Genomic DNA, 18,328 nt, shown 5'->3' with positions numbered 1-18,328 from the left:
AAAATACTCACAAGATCTTCAGTGTAAGATCTGAGGAGTTAAAAGATCAATAACAATGTAATAAATACAATTGGTTAGCAAGAGAACAGTGGTCTAATGACCTTTAAGGGTCTATCAGGAGTAAACCCCATTGGGAAACATAGGGGGATGAAAAAAACAGAGAGAGAATGAAAGAGAAAGAAAAAAAATTAAAAAACACTATGGAAGAGTGACAAAGAGTAGACATTAGAAACAATAACAGAGATATCAAGAAGCAGACCTCCTTTCATAGTAGAAAAGAGTTTAACACAAGCACCAGGGATGAATGAGAACAGAATTGTCTGAGGGCACCAGGGAGTGGGAGGAGGGGCTTATAAGCCCCACACATTCACTACCACTATGACAGCGTCTAAAAAACATGCCAACTGAAATGGCACAGTGTTCTGGAGGCATTTGGTGTGATGACTAGTATGTCTACAAATAGAAGTAGCCCCAAAGAAAAGTATTAAAATATAGTATATAAAGATACTGACATCTGGTAGAAACTAAATTGTGCTCATTATATTTTTACTAAGGTAGAGAAAAATGCAATACATTCAAATATGCCACCACAAACAGCCATCAAAGTAGAGCTTAAGGGAAATGACGTCTTGTTACCTGTAATGTCCTTTGCCTCTAAGAGTCTCTCATTTACCAGGTAACTTAGGATAACTGAGTTATTATATTTTAACATACAACTACTTTGTTCTTATGTAGTTGTTTTCATTAACTTAAAACAGATATAAACCTATGAGTCAAAGATAAGGCTAGAGTCCTATAAATCTACATACTAATTAATTCAGCTGAATTGAGCAAGATGCTAATAAAATCTGCACTCAGGGATTTCGTCCCTATTTGTTCCAGTTAGCTTTACACTATCATATGCCAAAGAAAACTAGACCAGAATGTGGTTATGCAAACTTATCCCTATTTTTAGAAAATCTGAAACAGAGACGCCTGGGTGGCTCAGTCATTTAAGTGTCTGCCTTCGGCTCAGGTCACAATCTTGGGGTCCTGGGACCGAGTCCCACATCGGGCTCCTTGCTTGGTGGAGAGCCTGCTTCTCCCTTTGCCTGCCGCTCCCCTACTTGTGCGTGTACTCGCTCACTCTTTCTTTCTCTTTCTGATAAATAAATAAATAAATAAATAAATAAATAAATAAAATCTTAAAAAAAAAAGAAAACCTGAAACAATCTTCACTAATAACGGTTCAATATTAGTCATCCCAACACGCGAGATCATCCATTATCTTGGGGCACCTGGGTGGCTCAGTTGGTTAAGCCACTGCCTTCGGCTCAGGTCATGATCCTGGAGTCCCGGGATCGAGTCCCACATCGGGCTCCCTGCTCAGCAGGGAGTCTGCTTCTCCCTCTGACCCTCTTCCCTCTCGTGCTCTCTCTCTCTCATTCTCTCTCTCTCAAATAAATAAATAAAATCTTTAAAAAAAAAAAGATCATCCATTATCTTTAGTTCTACCTAACTTTCTGGATGAGCCTATAAATTGCAGACCTATTATTTTAATTTTCCTATACACAGATTTGTTTATAAAAATCTGCTTCTCATAATTGCTATAAAAAGTAAGCACTAAGTGACTACTGAGGTGGACAACACCAAATTAATTGCTGGTGAATGAAACTGAAGCAGTGTTGAACTTTCCTGAAGCCGTATTTTCTAAGTGTGTAATATTTAGAATTTAGTCAAGAACTTAGAAGTGAAGAAGCAACACAGTCAAGGAAACCAGTTATCAGAGCACTCATTTATTTGATAGAGAAGTGAGGAGTCTGATAGGGAGGAGAGGTCTCCGTCTTTATCCAGAGACAAATAAATGAAAATAAAGCAATAAGCCTGAGGTACAGAGAATATACTGGTAATAGCAAGTATCACTGGATGAGAGAAGACAAGGAGATAAGGCAGAGGACTGAAGAAGACATAGCCTTATAGCATTTCATATAAAGCAACGGCTCTCCACCAGGGCAATTTTGCTACACTCCTCCCCTTACCCCCAACCCAGAGTCTCCTCCAAGGAACATCTGGCAATGTCTGGAGACATGACTGGTTACACACTGAGGGTGAGGAAGGTGGGAGGGCACTAGTGGCATTTAGTGGATAGAGGACAGGGATGTTGCTAAATATCCTGTGTGGAGCACTGCCCCCGTAACAAAGAATTATCCAGCCCGAAATGTCAATACTGCTAAGGTTGAGAAATCTTGATACAGAAAAAGGAGTCCTAAACATCTCAAATATAAAAGGAGTCACTGTACTAGCGCTCGTACAAGAACGAATGTCCAAAAGTCTTAAACACCTAGTATGTTAACGGTATGCATTAATAGAGAAAGAGATTCTAACAGAAATGATTAATTTTTTAACATACTGATATAAAGGAATAAACTACAATTATTAGGTATGGTTATCTACATGGAATGCTCCTAATTTCCCTTCCTTGAATCAGCCCTGGTCTTAGTGATTTCCATAACCAACGTGCAGCAGAAATGACATTCTGGGAATTCCAAGATTAGGTCATAACAAGTCTGCGGGAGGCTAGAGAATGGCCCCCAAATATGCCCATATCCTAATCCTCTGACTTGTGAATACCTTATTTTACATGGCAGAAGAGATTTTGCAGGTGTCACTAAATTAAGGATTTTGAAAGAGATTATCCTGGGTTATCCAGGTGGACCCTAAATGTAATCATGTGAGGTGGATGCGAAAAGGTAAATGAAGGAGAGGATGATGTGACAACCAAGGCGGAAATCAGAATGATGTGGCCAGGAACCAAGGACAGCTGCAAGCTGGAAGAGACAAGGAACAGATTCTCCCCCGGAGCCTCCAGAAGGGCTGGGTCTTGCTGACGCTTTTATTTTGGCCCCTTAAGTCTCCTTCTGGACTTCAGACCTCTAGAACTCTAAGACAATAAATCCATGTTGTTTTAAGCCACCAACTTTGTGGTAACTTTTTATAGCAGCAACAGAAAACTAATACAAAATCTTACAGCTTCTACGGAGCCCTCTTGGAACTTTTTCTCTGTGGGTCCTGACCCATCTAAGTACTAGAGTCATCTTAAGAATGTTGTGCTAGTGAGGTCAGGGGCATTTACTCTGGTCAACCATTCCAGATGAACCCAGCTTCTGGCCACCTCCACCAAAGTACCAGACATGTGAGTAAAACCATCTTGGACCCTGTGACCAGCACATCTGCTAGCTGAAATTTATGAAGTGACCTCCATAGATACCACATGAAACAGTACAAATCATCCAGCCAAGCCCTGCCTATATTCCTGATCCACAAAATCATGAAATGTAATAGAACAGTTGTTTTTTTAAGTCACACATGACTGTGAATATCAAGGTATACGTGAGTGACGATCAGAGATTTTTAAACAGTACATAACCATTTTATAATGGAAGGAAAAAATCCTATTTGTGTTAGCTATTTTCTGCTGGCAGTAATCCTTAGTAATAAGACTACTCCACTATGCAAGTAACTCTAAAATATTCAGAATTAAGTTTGTTGGAATATACTGCTATAATTAGGTTCTTTCCATATTGGTAAAATAACTGACTATAGCAAAGCTTCATTTAACTTATGTGGGCCCAATGATACAGAAGCTCTCAGCTTAAAAAAAAAAAAAGCGCTCAGCTTATTAGAGATCTCTTATTCTTCCTGACTCAGTTCATCCTTCATACCCCCATCCTGGTTCTTCCTCTCTCTCTTGCTGGTTCTAGTGTGAGCTACACCTTATTCCTCTTTTACTATTTCAACCAAGGCCCTGAAATATCTGTATTCACATATCTTAATTTGGAATATGAAATGTTTTTCTTGCTCTCTTTTTATTCTCTTTGAGCAAACACACAATTTTCTCCAATTCATCCCAGAAACCAATAGCTTAACTGAGTTGTTACTTTCTCACATTACCATGGGCTGAGAAAAATGAGGATACTCTTGTTAAAGAGTCGAAGATTCCTAGTGAATCAGAACTCCATGAAAAGTCTTGTCTTTAAGTATTCTCAGTATCCACATGAATATCAGATTTTAATCTTCCAGCCTTTCATTTCGCCAAAGGCCTCTTGTTGTATATGGCAAGTTCTCAAAATGAAACATCCTACCTTAAATAAATAATCACAAAAGGTGAAAATTACAAGATTAAGTTTAGAATTATATGGCATATCTATTCAGATGTAGATAAATGGCAAAAAAAAGGCAATTTAAAATGTACACAATTACCACTTTCACAGAGAAACAGAAAAAAATGCAAGCTCATTAAGATCTAACATTAATAGAAAAACTACTCTGTTCACCGCCATACATTTCTTGTCTACTATATGTAAAAGAAATCTCATTTTAAAAATACCTGGAGTACACATTTAACAAAAATATTCCCTCAGAACCTCCCTTTTTCAAATCATATCCTTCATTGTGTCTCCCCCAAAGCCAACTATTATCCCTCTGTGTAATTCTCCAATAAACATTAATTTTAACACTTTTAAGTAAATGTGGAAGGTAGCCTCCAACATGGCCCCCAGTGATTTCTACCTCCTGGTATTTGCACCCTGTAAGGTACCCTCCTGCCATGTACCAGGACAAAAGAAATGGACTATCTCTTCTAAGATTGGGTTATTAAAATATTGTGGCTTCCAGCTTAGGCTCTCACTCTCTCCTATCACTCATTCTGGGGGAAGCCAGCTACCATGTTGAGAACACTTAGGCAGCCATGTAGAGAGGCCCACATGGCAAGAAATGAGACTTCCAGCCAACAACCATGTGAGTGAGCCTTTTTGAAAATGGACCCTCCAGCCCCAGGCAAGACTTCAGCTGATGCAGCCCCAGCTAAAAGCTTGATTCAAACAACTTTGTGAAATACCCTGAGTCAGAAACATCCTATTAAGCCTATACAAGATTCCTAATCCCCAGAAACTGAAATAAAACATGTTTCTTTTAAGCCACTATGTTTTAGGGCAATTTGTTATACAGCAATGTATAACTAATACAATAAGCGTTGCCTATTCTTCAAACACCAAACTCATGTTTTAAAAGTAAAAGAAAATTATAAATAGAAATAGTAATTGCAAAAATTGGGAGAAAAATTTGTTTTTAAAATCTTGGCTAAAATTGAAAGGCAACTGTAATGTCAGTTTGCCAGTTCTACTTCTAAAAACAATGAGCCAACAAAGTACTATCAGTAAAATACGGACTGTTTCTGGAAGAACAGAGATCAGGTTGAATAGGTACACTGGGAACACAATATCAACTTTTTTAAAATTGGGAAGGAAATCATTTTGTAATTTAAAAATCACAATATCCTATTTAACTATGATAAGACATCCCACAAAGCTTGCCTTATCTATTTAGAATCTTGTCACAGCTTTATCTTGTCACAGACCATATCACATGCCTACTGATAAAACACATAAGAAAGATAAGGGCAAAGTACCAAATTTCAACAATAGATTTCACAGGCATATCAAAGCATAGATGATTTTTTTCCTGTGATGTTTCCACACCAAATCCAGAACACTTCTTTCGCTCATACAAGCCCACTTTCTAAGAACACATAAGATTTCCTATAATATGAAACAGTCCTTTTAACATAATTTATTTAATTAGAAAATGCATTTAGTACCCCCATACATTTAGTACATGAGTTGGGTATTTAAAAACATACAAAATGCAACAATAAAAGAAAAACATGGGAGCTTTTCATTTATCTGATTGGGGGAAAAATGATTTCAGTGATCTCCATAGGAACTGTATATATTGATAATGAACACAACAAGGAACATGAAGACTGTACTAAAAATTAAAGCAGCAGCATCAGTAAGTATCATTTGAGTCAACGGGCAATAATTTAGTCATCAATACTGGCTAAAATAGTTGATTTAAACTCTCAAGTTCTTTGGCTTATGAATAGGAGATAGGCATTTGACTACCACATTGTTTCCTATATTTTCACCAGTTTATCTTGAATAAAGAAGACAAATTACTAACTTCCCTCTCATATAACTTACATACTTACTAAGTTTATTTGATGCTAACTGATCTCCACTGACTGAAGTTTATAGGTCCTTTCCAAAATATTTAAGACCATGTCAAGGGGCGCCTAGGTGGCTCAGTTGTTAAGCGTCTGCCTTTGGCTCAGCTCCTGATCCCAGGATCCTGGGATCAAGCCCCACATCGGGCTCCCTGCTTGGCGGGAAGCCTGCTTCTCCCTCTCCCACTCCCCCTGCTTCTGTTCCCTCTCTCCCTGTGTCTCTCTCTGTCAAATAAATAAATAAAATCTAAAAAAAAAAAAAAAAAAAAATGTCCAATTTAAAATTATCTTCAGTGGAAAATGCAGCCTCTCTACTGCAATACTACTGCCATGTGCTAAAACAGTAAGATAGGAGGTAAAATTTATCCAGTTGTATCACAGGATGTGCTTTTCAAGAACTGTCAAAATTATATTAATAGGGCCCTGCAAACTTGTAACAATGTTAATGCAGAGGGATTTCCAAGAAATTACTTAGACAAGGCCTAATGTATGTTCAAATAGTGTTGTCCATGGAGAAAACGTTTCTAAAATTAATGTTACAGCATAGATGACGGGCTATGTTGTTTTCCCAGGAGCACATTTTCAGAACTGAGTATTTTAAAACCACAAAGTGAGTACAAACATACCTTACAAATATGATTATTGCTTCATATAACAGCATGATTACACACTTAATAACTGATTATGATGCTACATTTTTCCTTAAAAGCATTGTGCACAGACAATATCTGGAATATCCAGTACTATAAATCGGTCCACGATTCCCTGAACGTAGGAAAAAAAAGCAGTGCAAAGGCAAAGTAAGAAAAAGTTTCCGAAGAAGCAGTATAGATAAGTCATGCTTATATGACCTTCCTTCATTCCTGTACGTAGGCCAAAGAAACACTTTCAAGTGCCTCTGGCAAATCAAATGCCACGTTCCAATCCATGTACTCTAAACTGAGGAATCTATGGGATGTTTATGTACCTATCAACTTTGGGAAGGGGGGTAAACTTTTTAAAAAATGTCAAACACATCAGAATGTAATATAAAATAGCAATGTATCTTGTCTGTTTTATGTATTTCGTCTGTACTACTGTATTTAAACTGCAAAAATATTTTAAGGTGGAATGAATCACTTACTTCTTTCATCCTTTTGATTTTCGGAATTCTTAAGCTTTTTCACCTGCACTCAAATTCAGACCTACAGCATTCTGCACTGATTTTTAACAATATCCTATTTTAACATGCTAGCTTAAAAACAGCCTTGCTTTCACCGCTCCACATTACTTTAAAGCAGAAGTCTGCTTTTCATTGTAGAGCCAGATTCCCAGAAAAATATCTTCTTAATTACTTCATTCTTTCAACCTCTGGGGAAACAACAAAAACTGTGGAGTTTAACTTGTGCAGCGCCGAACCTATAGGGGCTTGCAAGTTATGTATCTGCTGTTGCCGGTTTGATCCATTCTTTCCATTTCCCAGGAAAATGTTTCCTTTGGCTGCTTAGTACACCTCGATGTGCGTGCAAACACACAGCTAAGTAAGAAGCACTACCCTTCTTTTGGACACCCATACATCTTGGTTTGATAACCTTTCAAGAAAGTTTCTTCCTGCCTCTCGGGTTTGCGGTACTTTCCAAGCAGGCAAGGCATGCCACCTGCGTAGCTGCACGTTCACAAGAAAGCAGCAAGGGCTTAGGGGGACAGGAGGGCTGGGGAGGGGAGGCACACAACAAATCAAAGCACAAACGAAACAGTATCGGTCGACAATCTGGGCTGAAGCTCGGCTTCTGAGGCTGAGGAGAAACCAGCCAAGCGTCGGTCCGGGCTGCCTGGCACGATCCGCGCCTGTCCTACCCGCCCTGGGGACACTCAGGAGGCGCGGAAGATCCCCCCCACAATATACACACACCAACCCCCGGCCCCGGGCCGGACGTCCCAGGCGCGAGGCCAGGCGGCCGAGGGGAACCGGCAGCAGGGGTCCCGGCCCGAGGGGCGGGAGGGCTCCCGGGGCGCCGGCGGGGGGTGGGGACTCCGGGCCCCCAGGCTCGCCCCTCACGACCTCTTACCTTGGGCGATGGCAATGGACTCGAAGCGGTGCAGCTCCTTGAGCAGGCAGCTCCTCTCGGTGGAGTGCAGGCTGTAAATGAAGTCGCGCGCGCCCTGCGCCGTGTTCAGCGCCTCTATGGGCTCCTTCTTGGGGTGGGTGCCCAGCCCTCGGAAGCCGCCAGGGGCCGCGAGCGCCAGCAGCCCCCGCCCGCAGCAGCACCAGGACGGCGGGCGGGGCGCGGCGGCGGCGGCGGCGGCGGCGGCGGCGGCGGCGGCGGCCGGGCCGGGCCTCAGGCTGCGCGCGGTCCGGCTCCTCAGCAGCGGCAGCAGCCGGGACATGGCGGGCTGAGGAGCGGGGACCCCCGCGGCAGTCCGGGAGGGCGATTTCTGGCGAGGCAGGGGGAAGAAGGAGGTAGGCTCAGCCGGACCCCGCCCCAATGTCCTCCTGACTGGCAGCAGAGGCACCGGGCACCATGCACTCCCCGGGCCCGCGCGTCGATCGCCTCCTTTTCTGTCCCCCTTCCCTTCCGAAAGGCCCGCGGCGGCTCCGGTCCCTCCGACGAGAAAAACTTTCCGGAGGCTGCCGGGCGGGGAGAGGGCGGGTGGGCGGTGCGGGCGGGCGCCCCTCGGCTGAGGAGGGGCGGCGCGGGCGGGCGGCTAGGGTTTGTCTCTGTCAGTTTGATCTTCCAGAGAGATGAGTCAGCCACGCACCGCCCTCCTTCGGCGCCGCCCTTCGCTCCTGACGGCTTTCCCACCCTCTTGCCTGCCCTCGTCGGCGCTCCGTAGGGCTCCCGCGCCCTCAAAGCGGCCGCGCTCCAGGCCACAGCAGCCGCCGCTACCCCTAGCGGCGGTATAGAGGCTAACGGGGCGGGGCGAAGGGACGGGGCGGGGCCGCGCAAGCGCGGTCCGCGAGCTCCCCGGCCGTGCTCCCACCGGACTTGGGGGCGTGCGCAGGAGTCCACACCTCCTCCGATGCGTGATGGTGGAGGAACTGACGGCGCGCGTCCAGGTGCTGGCGCCACCTTTAAGTCCAACGCAGGGAACGGGGAAAAACAGCTCTGGATTTCTTGCTCGGCGGTAGTGCCGCTGCCACCGCTGCGCCCAAGCGCCAGGCCTAAACCTGGAGCTTGTTCGGAGCGGTGCTCCAGCGTACGGCCCCCCCTCGCCCGGCACGGGCCTCCAACCGCTCGGAACCTCGGGGGGGGGGGCGGGCAGCGTCCTGCTCAGGCTTTTGGGGATTGAAGCCCCCACCGTGGCTTCGGCCAGGCACTCCGGTCTTTGAGGCACCCGCCCTGGGAGCTCCAAAGGGAGGGCGAGGCCAGGGGTTTGAGAATGAGGCCTTGACAGCGAAAATCCGCTTCCTCGTTGTGATGCCAGCAGCTTGCAGGCCGTTAATGCTGGAGCAAGAATGTCACAGATCTTTTCCAGCTGTTTGCCAAGGTTTGTTTTTGGTTTTTGTTTTTCTCTTTGCCAAGGCGAGAAGAATTTTTGCGATTCTGCACTGTTTGCACGTGTCCAGGTCCTAGACCTCTTTCAGGGCCAAGCTCAACGGTCTACTCCAACCTTTCCTTTCTTTATCTCCTCCTAAGGAAGATCTCCCCTTTATCTGAACCTAATGACACTTAGGCTTCCTGCCTTCGAGCCTAGATCCACTTAGAGAGTAAATCTGCTCAAGCGCAATCAAGATCGAAATCTTACCCTTGTCTTATCCGCGGCTGCACCAGGCCAACACCTGGTATGTAGTAAATGTGCTATAATCATGTAAGTGCAATATATAAATGTGAGTCGGGGGAGGAATGTTACCGCTAAATCATTCTATTGCTCTAACTTAGCGGTTCTCAAAGTGTGGTTCCCGGACAGCAGAGCTTGTTAAGCCTGAAAATTGGCCTACTCTGCTCTAGACCCCTTGAATCAGAAGCTGGGGTTTGGGCCCACTCATCTGTGTTTTAACAAGCCCTCCAGTTAATACTGATGCACACAAAAGTTTGAGAACCACTGCTCTAACTTAACCATGAAAAGCATTTTTTTAAAAAATTTCAAGGCAGCCTCTTTGTGGCAGTTAAGAATGTGCTCTGTGGGGGCGCCTGGGTGGCTCAGTCATTAAGCGTCTGATCCCAGGGTCCTGGGATCGAGCCCCGCATCGGGCTCCCTGCTCAGCGGGGAGCCTGCTTCTCCCTCTCCCGCTCCCCCTGCTTGTGTTCCCTCTCTCGCTGTGTCCCTCTCTGTCAAATAAATAAAATCTTAAAAAAAAAAAAAAAAAGAATATGCTCTGTGAGGGGTGCCTGGCTGGCTCAGTTAGAAGAGCATGTGACTCCTGATCTTGGGGTGGTGAGCTGAAGCCCCACCTTGGGTGTAGAGACTATTTAAAAAAAAATGTGCTCTGTGGAAAATGAAGTTAGGTGTGAAGACTTGTGTCTTTCTTGTTTTTGAAACCCTCTACATCCCCAGTGCGGGTTGGAATCCTCTGCAGAGTTATTTCAGTCTCAAATTCTTCTCTCCTATATCTCTTACCCACAAGGGATTCTGACTCATTGAGCTTGGGGCAGGGCCTGGGAAGTGAGGTTTGGAAAAGCTATTCACTAAGAACCCATTCCTAACAGTCTTTAGGACACCAGTTTTGTGGGTGAACTCCAGAAACAGAAGACTGAAAGTTTGACAACTGGCTCAACCATTTTCTAAGTGTGTTAGTGGTATGTTACTAGAATAGTGGTTCCAATGAATCGTGGCTTATGGTATCCATTCCTTTGTGTAGACCTGTCCCACATTGACTGTGGGCTTGGCTGTGTGACCTGCTTTAGCCGGTAAGTGGGACATCACAACCCTGATCTAAGGGCTTGCTCGTTGGGACTTGTAATGTGTTTGCTGGATGATTTATGATTATTCAAGTCTGCTATAGAAAATAACAATCTAAAATGTAGACATAATTTGCTTATGAGACATTAAACCTGGGGTAAATGGATACATGTTGATCTTAGATAAAAAGGATGGAACAAATGAAAGTGCTACTTTAGATAGAAAGAGATAGACCAAGTGACCTTTAAATATTAATAAGGTAGAGATTATACTACCTCTAGACACAACTATGTCATCCCTACATTGGCCACCTACTAGTGACACGCATTATAGTCTCACCGTGGCCTCGTGTAGTCTACAAGAAAAGCAGATAAACCCCTAGCTACTCAGCCAGCTAATGGCCAGCTACAGTTATGACCAGACACACTTGCTACTTCATCTCTGACAGAACAGATATATGTTGGTTCCAGGACCTCCTCTCTTACTTTCCTCTGTGGTCCTTAAAACCATACCACCTGCAGAGAAGACTGGCACAGCAGGGAGGTTAGGACATATGAACGTTGCGTAAAACAAAATTCAGATACTGTGGTCTTCCACCTTGCTATCCTAAGCTGGTTTATCTTTCCCCTTGCTAGGCAGCTCATTGTTAGAGTCTCTTATAAGATGTCAATCAGATGTCAGCTAACTGCAGCGACTGGCTGGATGCCCAAGATGGTACATTCATGTGGCTGAGGATTGATGCTGGCTTATTGGCTAGCTGCATGCTTAGCTGGGACTGTGAACCAGTGTACCTTCATTCAGCCCCTCCAGCAAGGCAGAACTTCTCCCTTCCTGGCTGGCTTCCCTCAAAGTGGGTGTCTGAAAAGAACCAGGCCCATGGCCTTTTCTGACATAGCCTAAGAAGTCATGCAGAGGGGCACCTGTGTGTTGTAGTCGGTTAAGCGTCCATCACTTGGTTTCAGCTCAGGTCTGATCTCAGGGTGGTGAGATCAAGCCCTGTGTCAGGCTCCACACACGGTGGGGAGTCTGCTTGAGTTTCTCTCTCCCTCTGCCCCTTCCCACTGCATGCACGTGCACGCTCTCTCTCTCAAATAAATAAATTAAAAAAAAAAAAGTCATGCAGCATCATTTCTACTGTACTCTGCTAGCTACCAGCAAGCTACTAAAGCCAGCCAAGATTCAAGAGAATTCAATGGGAACAATGCCAAAGAATTTGGGAACATGTTCTAAAGCTGCCACATAAACAGTGTGATTCAGGTGTCTTCATTTGGTTTATAAGCCCATCTGTCCTATGACCTATGGTAGAGTCTGTGTGGTGGTGTACTTGGAACCTGCCATTGCATCAAGGTAATTCTCCACGTGACATTTGCCCTTTGGAATTCAGCTGCCATACATAGAACTCCGGAGTATCCTGCTAGAAAGACCACACGGAGGAGGAGGCAACAGCCAGTAACCCCAGCTAACTACCAGGCACATTTATGGGGCCATCTTGGCCCATCCAGTCTCAATCAAGACCCAGATGACAGCATTGCAAAGAGGTGAAATCATTAGCTCTGGAGCCAGACTTCCTGGGTTTGGGTCCTCACTCCTCCATTTACTAGCTCTCTAACTTTGAGCTGATAACTTAATCTTTCACGGACGCTCATCTGATGGAATAAAGGCATGTTGTTAAATTTGCTCATCTGTTGAATGGAAATAAGGCATCTGCTTTATAGGGCTATAGTGAAACTAAATGAATTAATACATGTAAAGCATTTCAAATAATACCTGGAACATGGTGAGTGCTTGATAAATATTAGCTCTCATTATCCAAATTCCTATGAACCTCTCACACCTCTAGGATTATGTCTTTGGACCCTAATTTGAGAAATATCTACCTAGCTATCTGTTGTTTAATACACATTTAATGTGTACTAATTGGATCCCTTATCCATTCCCTTTCTCTGAACATTTGAATATCCTAAATCTGAGTAAATGGAGGAGATGGGGAGAGAGGAGGGCTTGGGGTCTATGTCTAGAGCTATGGAGAAATACAGAATAAGGCAGGTGCATGTGGGTGGCAAGAGGAAGGTCCTGAGGAAATTGTGAGGCTGCTGAAGAGAGGGCCAGCAGGTTAGAGAAGGTTATGGAAGAGGGAGAGCAGGAGGGCCTGGATTCAGCCTAGCCTGCCCTTCACTTTTAAAGATGACAGACATCATGCCTCAGTTAATAATCACAGTCTCCTCCTCATGAAAAGTTGCTGCTGAATCAACAGTCCACAGTAGATTACATCATGCAAATACCTTCCAGAGTTCCTGGCATCTCTCTTGCTGGCAGGGCACAAGGCTGTTTGCTGTGTACACGTTCTGATACGTTATACACCCAGCTATTACTGTCCATTTTTAAATTCCTGAATTGTTGCTTTATTTAGTGGGACCTTTAATCATTTATTCTGCCCACATTTATGTAGTTCCCTTTTGGCACTTCTCATCCCTCAGTTTCCCACCTTAGGATTCTGACCCCTGGAACTCCCTAGCACCATCAGAATTACGGTACATGGATTGCTGCTTCACAATGAAAAGCATGAAAGGCAATTAGAAAAATTAAAGAAGGGTGCCTGGGTGGCTCAGTTGGTTAAGCGACTGCCTTCGGCTCAGGTCATGATCCTGGAGTCCCGGGATCGAGTCCCACATCAGGCTCCCTGCTCAGCAGGGAGTCTGCTTCTCCCTTTGACCCTCTTCCCTCTTGTGCTCTCTATCTCTCATTCTCTCTCTCAAATAAATAAATAAAATCTTTAAAAAAAAAAAAGAAAAATTAAAGAAGACTTAAATAAACGGAGAGAAATACCAATTAAAGTTTGGAAAACACAAAGTATATGATGTCTGTTCTCTCTGAATTAATCTATAAATTCAGCACAATGTCAATCAAAATCCCAGCTGGGTTTGTGTCTCTGTGTGTGTACGAAATTGTTAAACTGATAGTAAAATTTACATTGAAATGCAAATGGAGGCCATACAGCATACAGAAATGGCATGGGTCCCCCTGAGTTCAAATCCTAACTCTAACTCATCTACTAACTGTATCAGTTGGACAAGTTGTTTATCATTCTAAGTCTTAGTTTTGAGTTTCTTGTTATTTCTTAAAATCTACCCTAAGAATCATGAGGATGAAATAAGATAATATATGTAAAGCACGTGGCATATTACCTAACATGTAGTAGGTGCTCAACAAATGATAGGCAGTATTAAAAGGCAGTAAGATTTAAAAAATAGTGTTAACAGTAAAACAGTATGTCAGAGGCCCATGTAACTTTAGAGCTAAAAGAAAGAGAATCCAATTGGATCTCTATTTTCTCAGCATGCCTGTATCTGTTTCTCAGCATTCCAACTCCTTGCAATCTAGCTGTTTTGTCCTTGTTCCAAAGGACAAAGCTGGAGATATAAATGTGGGAACCATCAGCATCCAGATATTTAAAGCTATAGAACTGGCCAAGTTCCCATTGGGGTAAAGACGGAGATGAGGAGAGGGTCTGGGGCTTACCTGGGACTCTTCACCCATGAGAGACTGGAAGAGGCAGAAGAGCCAGCAGGGTAGGAGAAAAACCAGAGGATGGTTGTATTCAGATCATTAGATGCCTAGAACAATGTTCACCTGGTGTTAATACTGGTCATTATTATTCTTGGGATATTGGATTTTTTTTTTTTACTCCTTTGCACTTGTATCTGTTACTTGAATTGTTTATGGTAAATGTATATAATTTGTTTTTAAAAAACAAAGCTTTTATTAAAGAAAGGAACTACAGAACACCTGAGAAATGCAAAATAAACCCTGAAGGGACAATCTCTCTTTCAGATCCTTTGCATTTCTCTACATCAGTCATTTAATACTACCTCTCATCATCTAATGATCTCATCTACATATTGGAAAGTGCCCGTCACAGGTCAAGATATAATATCTTATGGAAGAAAGGTAGAAAATATGAGAGGGGCTATCAGTTGGCACACAAAACTCCTGTGCTTAATTTCATGCTCCATGAAGCTCATATTTATCTGTCCTTAAGCATACCTATGGGCAACAAGACTGACGGTCCCACACCCACCATAAAAAGTGCACCTGCACACCAAATACACACACATACATGCACACACACATACACACACCTATTTGTCTCAGGGCAAAATTTTATAACATTTTTTCCTTTCTGGGTCTTCCATCGTGTTTGCGGTTGGGGAGGATTATTGATCAAAGCAAATAAAAGCAGTATGACTTGAAATGCCTTCTTTGCAAACTTTAAACTCGAGTTCTTAATGAGGCTTCAAATATTTAGATGCTGAAAGTACTATTTTTGAAAAATGGCTCTATCTGTGAACCCAGCAGGGAGGTCAGTGGAAGGATTGGGAATGTTCCTGTTTGTTTTGGGAAGAAAATAAGGCATTGATTCAGACTTTTCTTGAACATCTTTTCAAAGAGACTTATCAAATCATCCCCAAACTCTATCTGAATTCAACATATATTGACACCACCAAATTAGGTACTGGAAGTATGAAAATAAAAATGTACTTTGTTTAAGGCCAGATTTTTTATTTACAATTAATATTTGCAATGCTGTAAATTACTACCGTTCAACAGTATCCAATTCTCAGGGCCAGAGAGGATTATTCTTTCCTATGCCATTGAAGCTAGGGGTAACTATGTGACTTGCTTTGGCCAATGAATGGAAACCTGACATATTTCACCTCCAAATTGCCTGTGTTTGACTAAGCAGTTCTCTCCTCTCCTAATGTGGTGAGATTCACAACATGTGCTGAAATGGAAGTTCTGTGAAACTGATGATGCCGGGAGTAGTGAGCCAGTATAGGAGAACAGCTGCCCTGGAGAGTTGCCCCAATCCATAGCAGATTTTGCATGACAGAGATAGAAACTTTTTTTGTGTTAAGTCCATGTGATCGAGGGATTCCTTTTTATTGCAGCAAAAGCTCCAGTATCATGACTAATACAGCTCTTCTTTGGCTCTTTCTCTTGCCTTTATAAAGTTGAATGCCTTCCTTCACTCCTGCTATTTTTCTAGAGGGAGGACCTGTTTTGGCTCCAGTGTGTTTGTTTTTCCTGAGTAGGATATAGGGAGACAGGGCCCCTTTTTCCTCTTGTTTTGGAGTTTTATGTGAGTCTGGCACCACATACAGATTTGGGAGTCAACAGCATTAAGGAAGTGGTTTAAAGCCATGTAAGCGGATAAGTTGTGTATAGCAAATGTGTGACTGAAAACATAAGAGGACAGAGACTCGGGGAACAACAACAGTTAAGGGATAAGCAGTGGAAGAAGAAATAACCAAGGAAAGAAGGTGAGATGATGTGACAAAAGGAAAAAATCTGGCCACAGAAAACAAAGGATGATAAAGTTTCTAGAATGAGTGGTCTAGAGTTTCAAATGCAGCAGCAAAGTAAAGCAAATCAAAAACAAGGAAGTACTTATTAGAAATGGTGAGTTGAACACGTATAATTATGACCCCTTTATAACAAAAGTGCTCTAAACTGAATGTAAATGAGTTAAAAAAAAAAAAGGCATACCCTTGTAAGTATGGAGTTAATAGGAGAAGAGGAAGAGCAGACAGCATTACAGAAATACAAGATGGAGAGCAGATGGAGGAGTGTTAATTAACCTGATGGATCAGAGAAAGGTGAAAACTAAGCTGAAATGGAGCAACCCACAAGAGGGTTAATTTGAGCAACAGTCTCAAAAAAGTACTGGAATTGGAGTCACCAGGTACCTCTGAAGGTTGAGATATAACTGAACTAAAAACAGAAGATCTAGGTGAAAATTTTTAAAGGTGTGTTTATAAAGCTAGATCCCCTTCTACATCCTGTATAGCTGGGAGCATGCCACTTCTGACTCCAGCAGGAATCCAGAAGTTTACTACTGGAGAGACACTGGGCTTAAGGGCACTAGAAACAGCTGAGGGCAAGGGAGGTACAACTCAAGAGATTAAGTAAATACCACAGTCTCACTCATGGGTCCCACTTGTCACTCTTCTGCTCTGCTTCCAGGAAGAGAGTTTAGTAGCCATACTATTGAAGGATTCCTCTTTGAGTGCTCAATAAAACAGCTCGGGCAGATCACCCGACAGTGAAATCACCAATTAAGCAGCTCTGCCAATCTGCTAATTACAGTTTCTAAACAGCTTTTTGTTGTTTCTCTCTTAAATACAATATATGAGCCAAGAATTTCAAATCACAGGTTGGTTGAAGAAAGCCTTCAAGACAACAAAAATAGCTAGCATAAAAATATATAAATAAATAGGTAGCATAAAAATAGATGATAGATAGATAGATGATAGATAGGCAGGCATCTGGGGCACCTGGGTGGCTCAGTCAGTTAAGCGTCTGCCTTCAGTTCAGGTCATGATCCCGGGGTTCTGGGATCAAGCCCCGCATCGGGCTCCCTGCTCAGCGGGAACCTGCTTGTCTCTCTCTCTCTCTCAATAAATAAAATCTTCTTTTAAAAAAAGGCATCTGGCTGGCTCAGTCAGTAGAACATGCAACTCTTGATCTCGTGAGTTCAAGCCCCACATGGAGCGTAGAGATTACTTAAAAAAAAAGGACAAAACAAAACAAAAAAATGGATCTCAGAGGATGTAGGGAGCAAAATAAAACTTTTGAAAATTGATAATACTAATATATTTACAGAATGAGGGGAGATACCGCATGTATGGAAAAAAAATGGGATTCTGTAAAAGTAGGAATAGCCAGAAAATAGTATTTCTTGAAATTTGAAATATGATAGTCAAAATGAAAAATGTAGCAAAAAGATTGGGAGATAAAATTGAGAAACATTTCTTTAAAAGCAGATAATAGGTAATATATAAAATAGAAGATAAATGACAAAATTAAAGAATCAGGTCAGGAGGTGCAAAAAAGTGGAAGACAACACAGTTTAAAAATGTAAGAGAGAAAATTGTCAAATGTCTGAAGGAAAACTCCCGAAAGTGAAGGTCATTTGTTCCCAGATCGAGAGAGTTCACTGAGGGACCAGAACACTAGATGAAAAAAGACACACTTTAAAGTATGTCATCACACTTTGTTGTCATCGGATCACTAGGGACCAAAAAAAGATCTTAAAAGTTTCCAGCAGCAGAGTCAAGAAATGTCAAGGGAAGTTCAGTAAAAAGGATTCCATTTCAAATATAGTTTATACCGTAATAGCGTTGTGTGGTGACAGATGGCGGCTACACTTGTGGTGCACACAGCATAACGTATAGAATCACTATGTTTTACACCTAAAACTAATGTAACATTGTGTGTCTATACTCACAATGACTAGCTCTACTAAGTTTTGTTTTGTTTTGTTTTGTTTTTAAAAAGGATCCCATTTCAGAACTGTTTCAGGCATCTCAACACTAATGCTGGAAGCCAGAAGACAAATGGAACATAATAGCTTTGAAATTCCAAAGAAAATTATTTCCAATCTAGAATTCTATATTGAGCAAT

At 42.6% G+C, this 18,328-nt stretch overlaps 1 protein-coding gene across 2 annotated transcripts in view; it reads right to left on the bottom strand.

The window, feature by feature from the left end:
- Positions 1 to 8,901, bottom strand: part of TMEM65 (transmembrane protein 65) — a 183,569-nt gene extending 174,668 nt beyond the window's left edge. For both annotated transcript variants that reach the window (XM_088022767.1, XM_028105647.2), the window contains exon 1: positions 8,092 to 8,901. In XM_088022767.1, coding sequence (XP_087878893.1) covers positions 8,092 to 8,410 — 319 coding nt within the window. In that variant the 5' untranslated portion in view covers positions 8,411 to 8,901. The remainder of the gene's footprint in view (positions 1 to 8,091) is intronic.
- Between the last annotated feature and the right edge of the window lie 9,427 nt (positions 8,902 to 18,328).

The sequence above is a fragment of the Eumetopias jubatus genome, unplaced genomic scaffold (genome assembly GCF_037043125.1).
Source record: "Eumetopias jubatus isolate StellerSeaLion01/CBP00866 unplaced genomic scaffold, mEumJub1_p1.0 scaffold_4, whole genome shotgun sequence".
NCBI classification, from domain to species: domain Eukaryota; kingdom Metazoa; phylum Chordata; class Mammalia; order Carnivora; family Otariidae; genus Eumetopias; species Eumetopias jubatus.
This window is presented reverse-complemented; position numbering and strand designations above follow the sequence as displayed.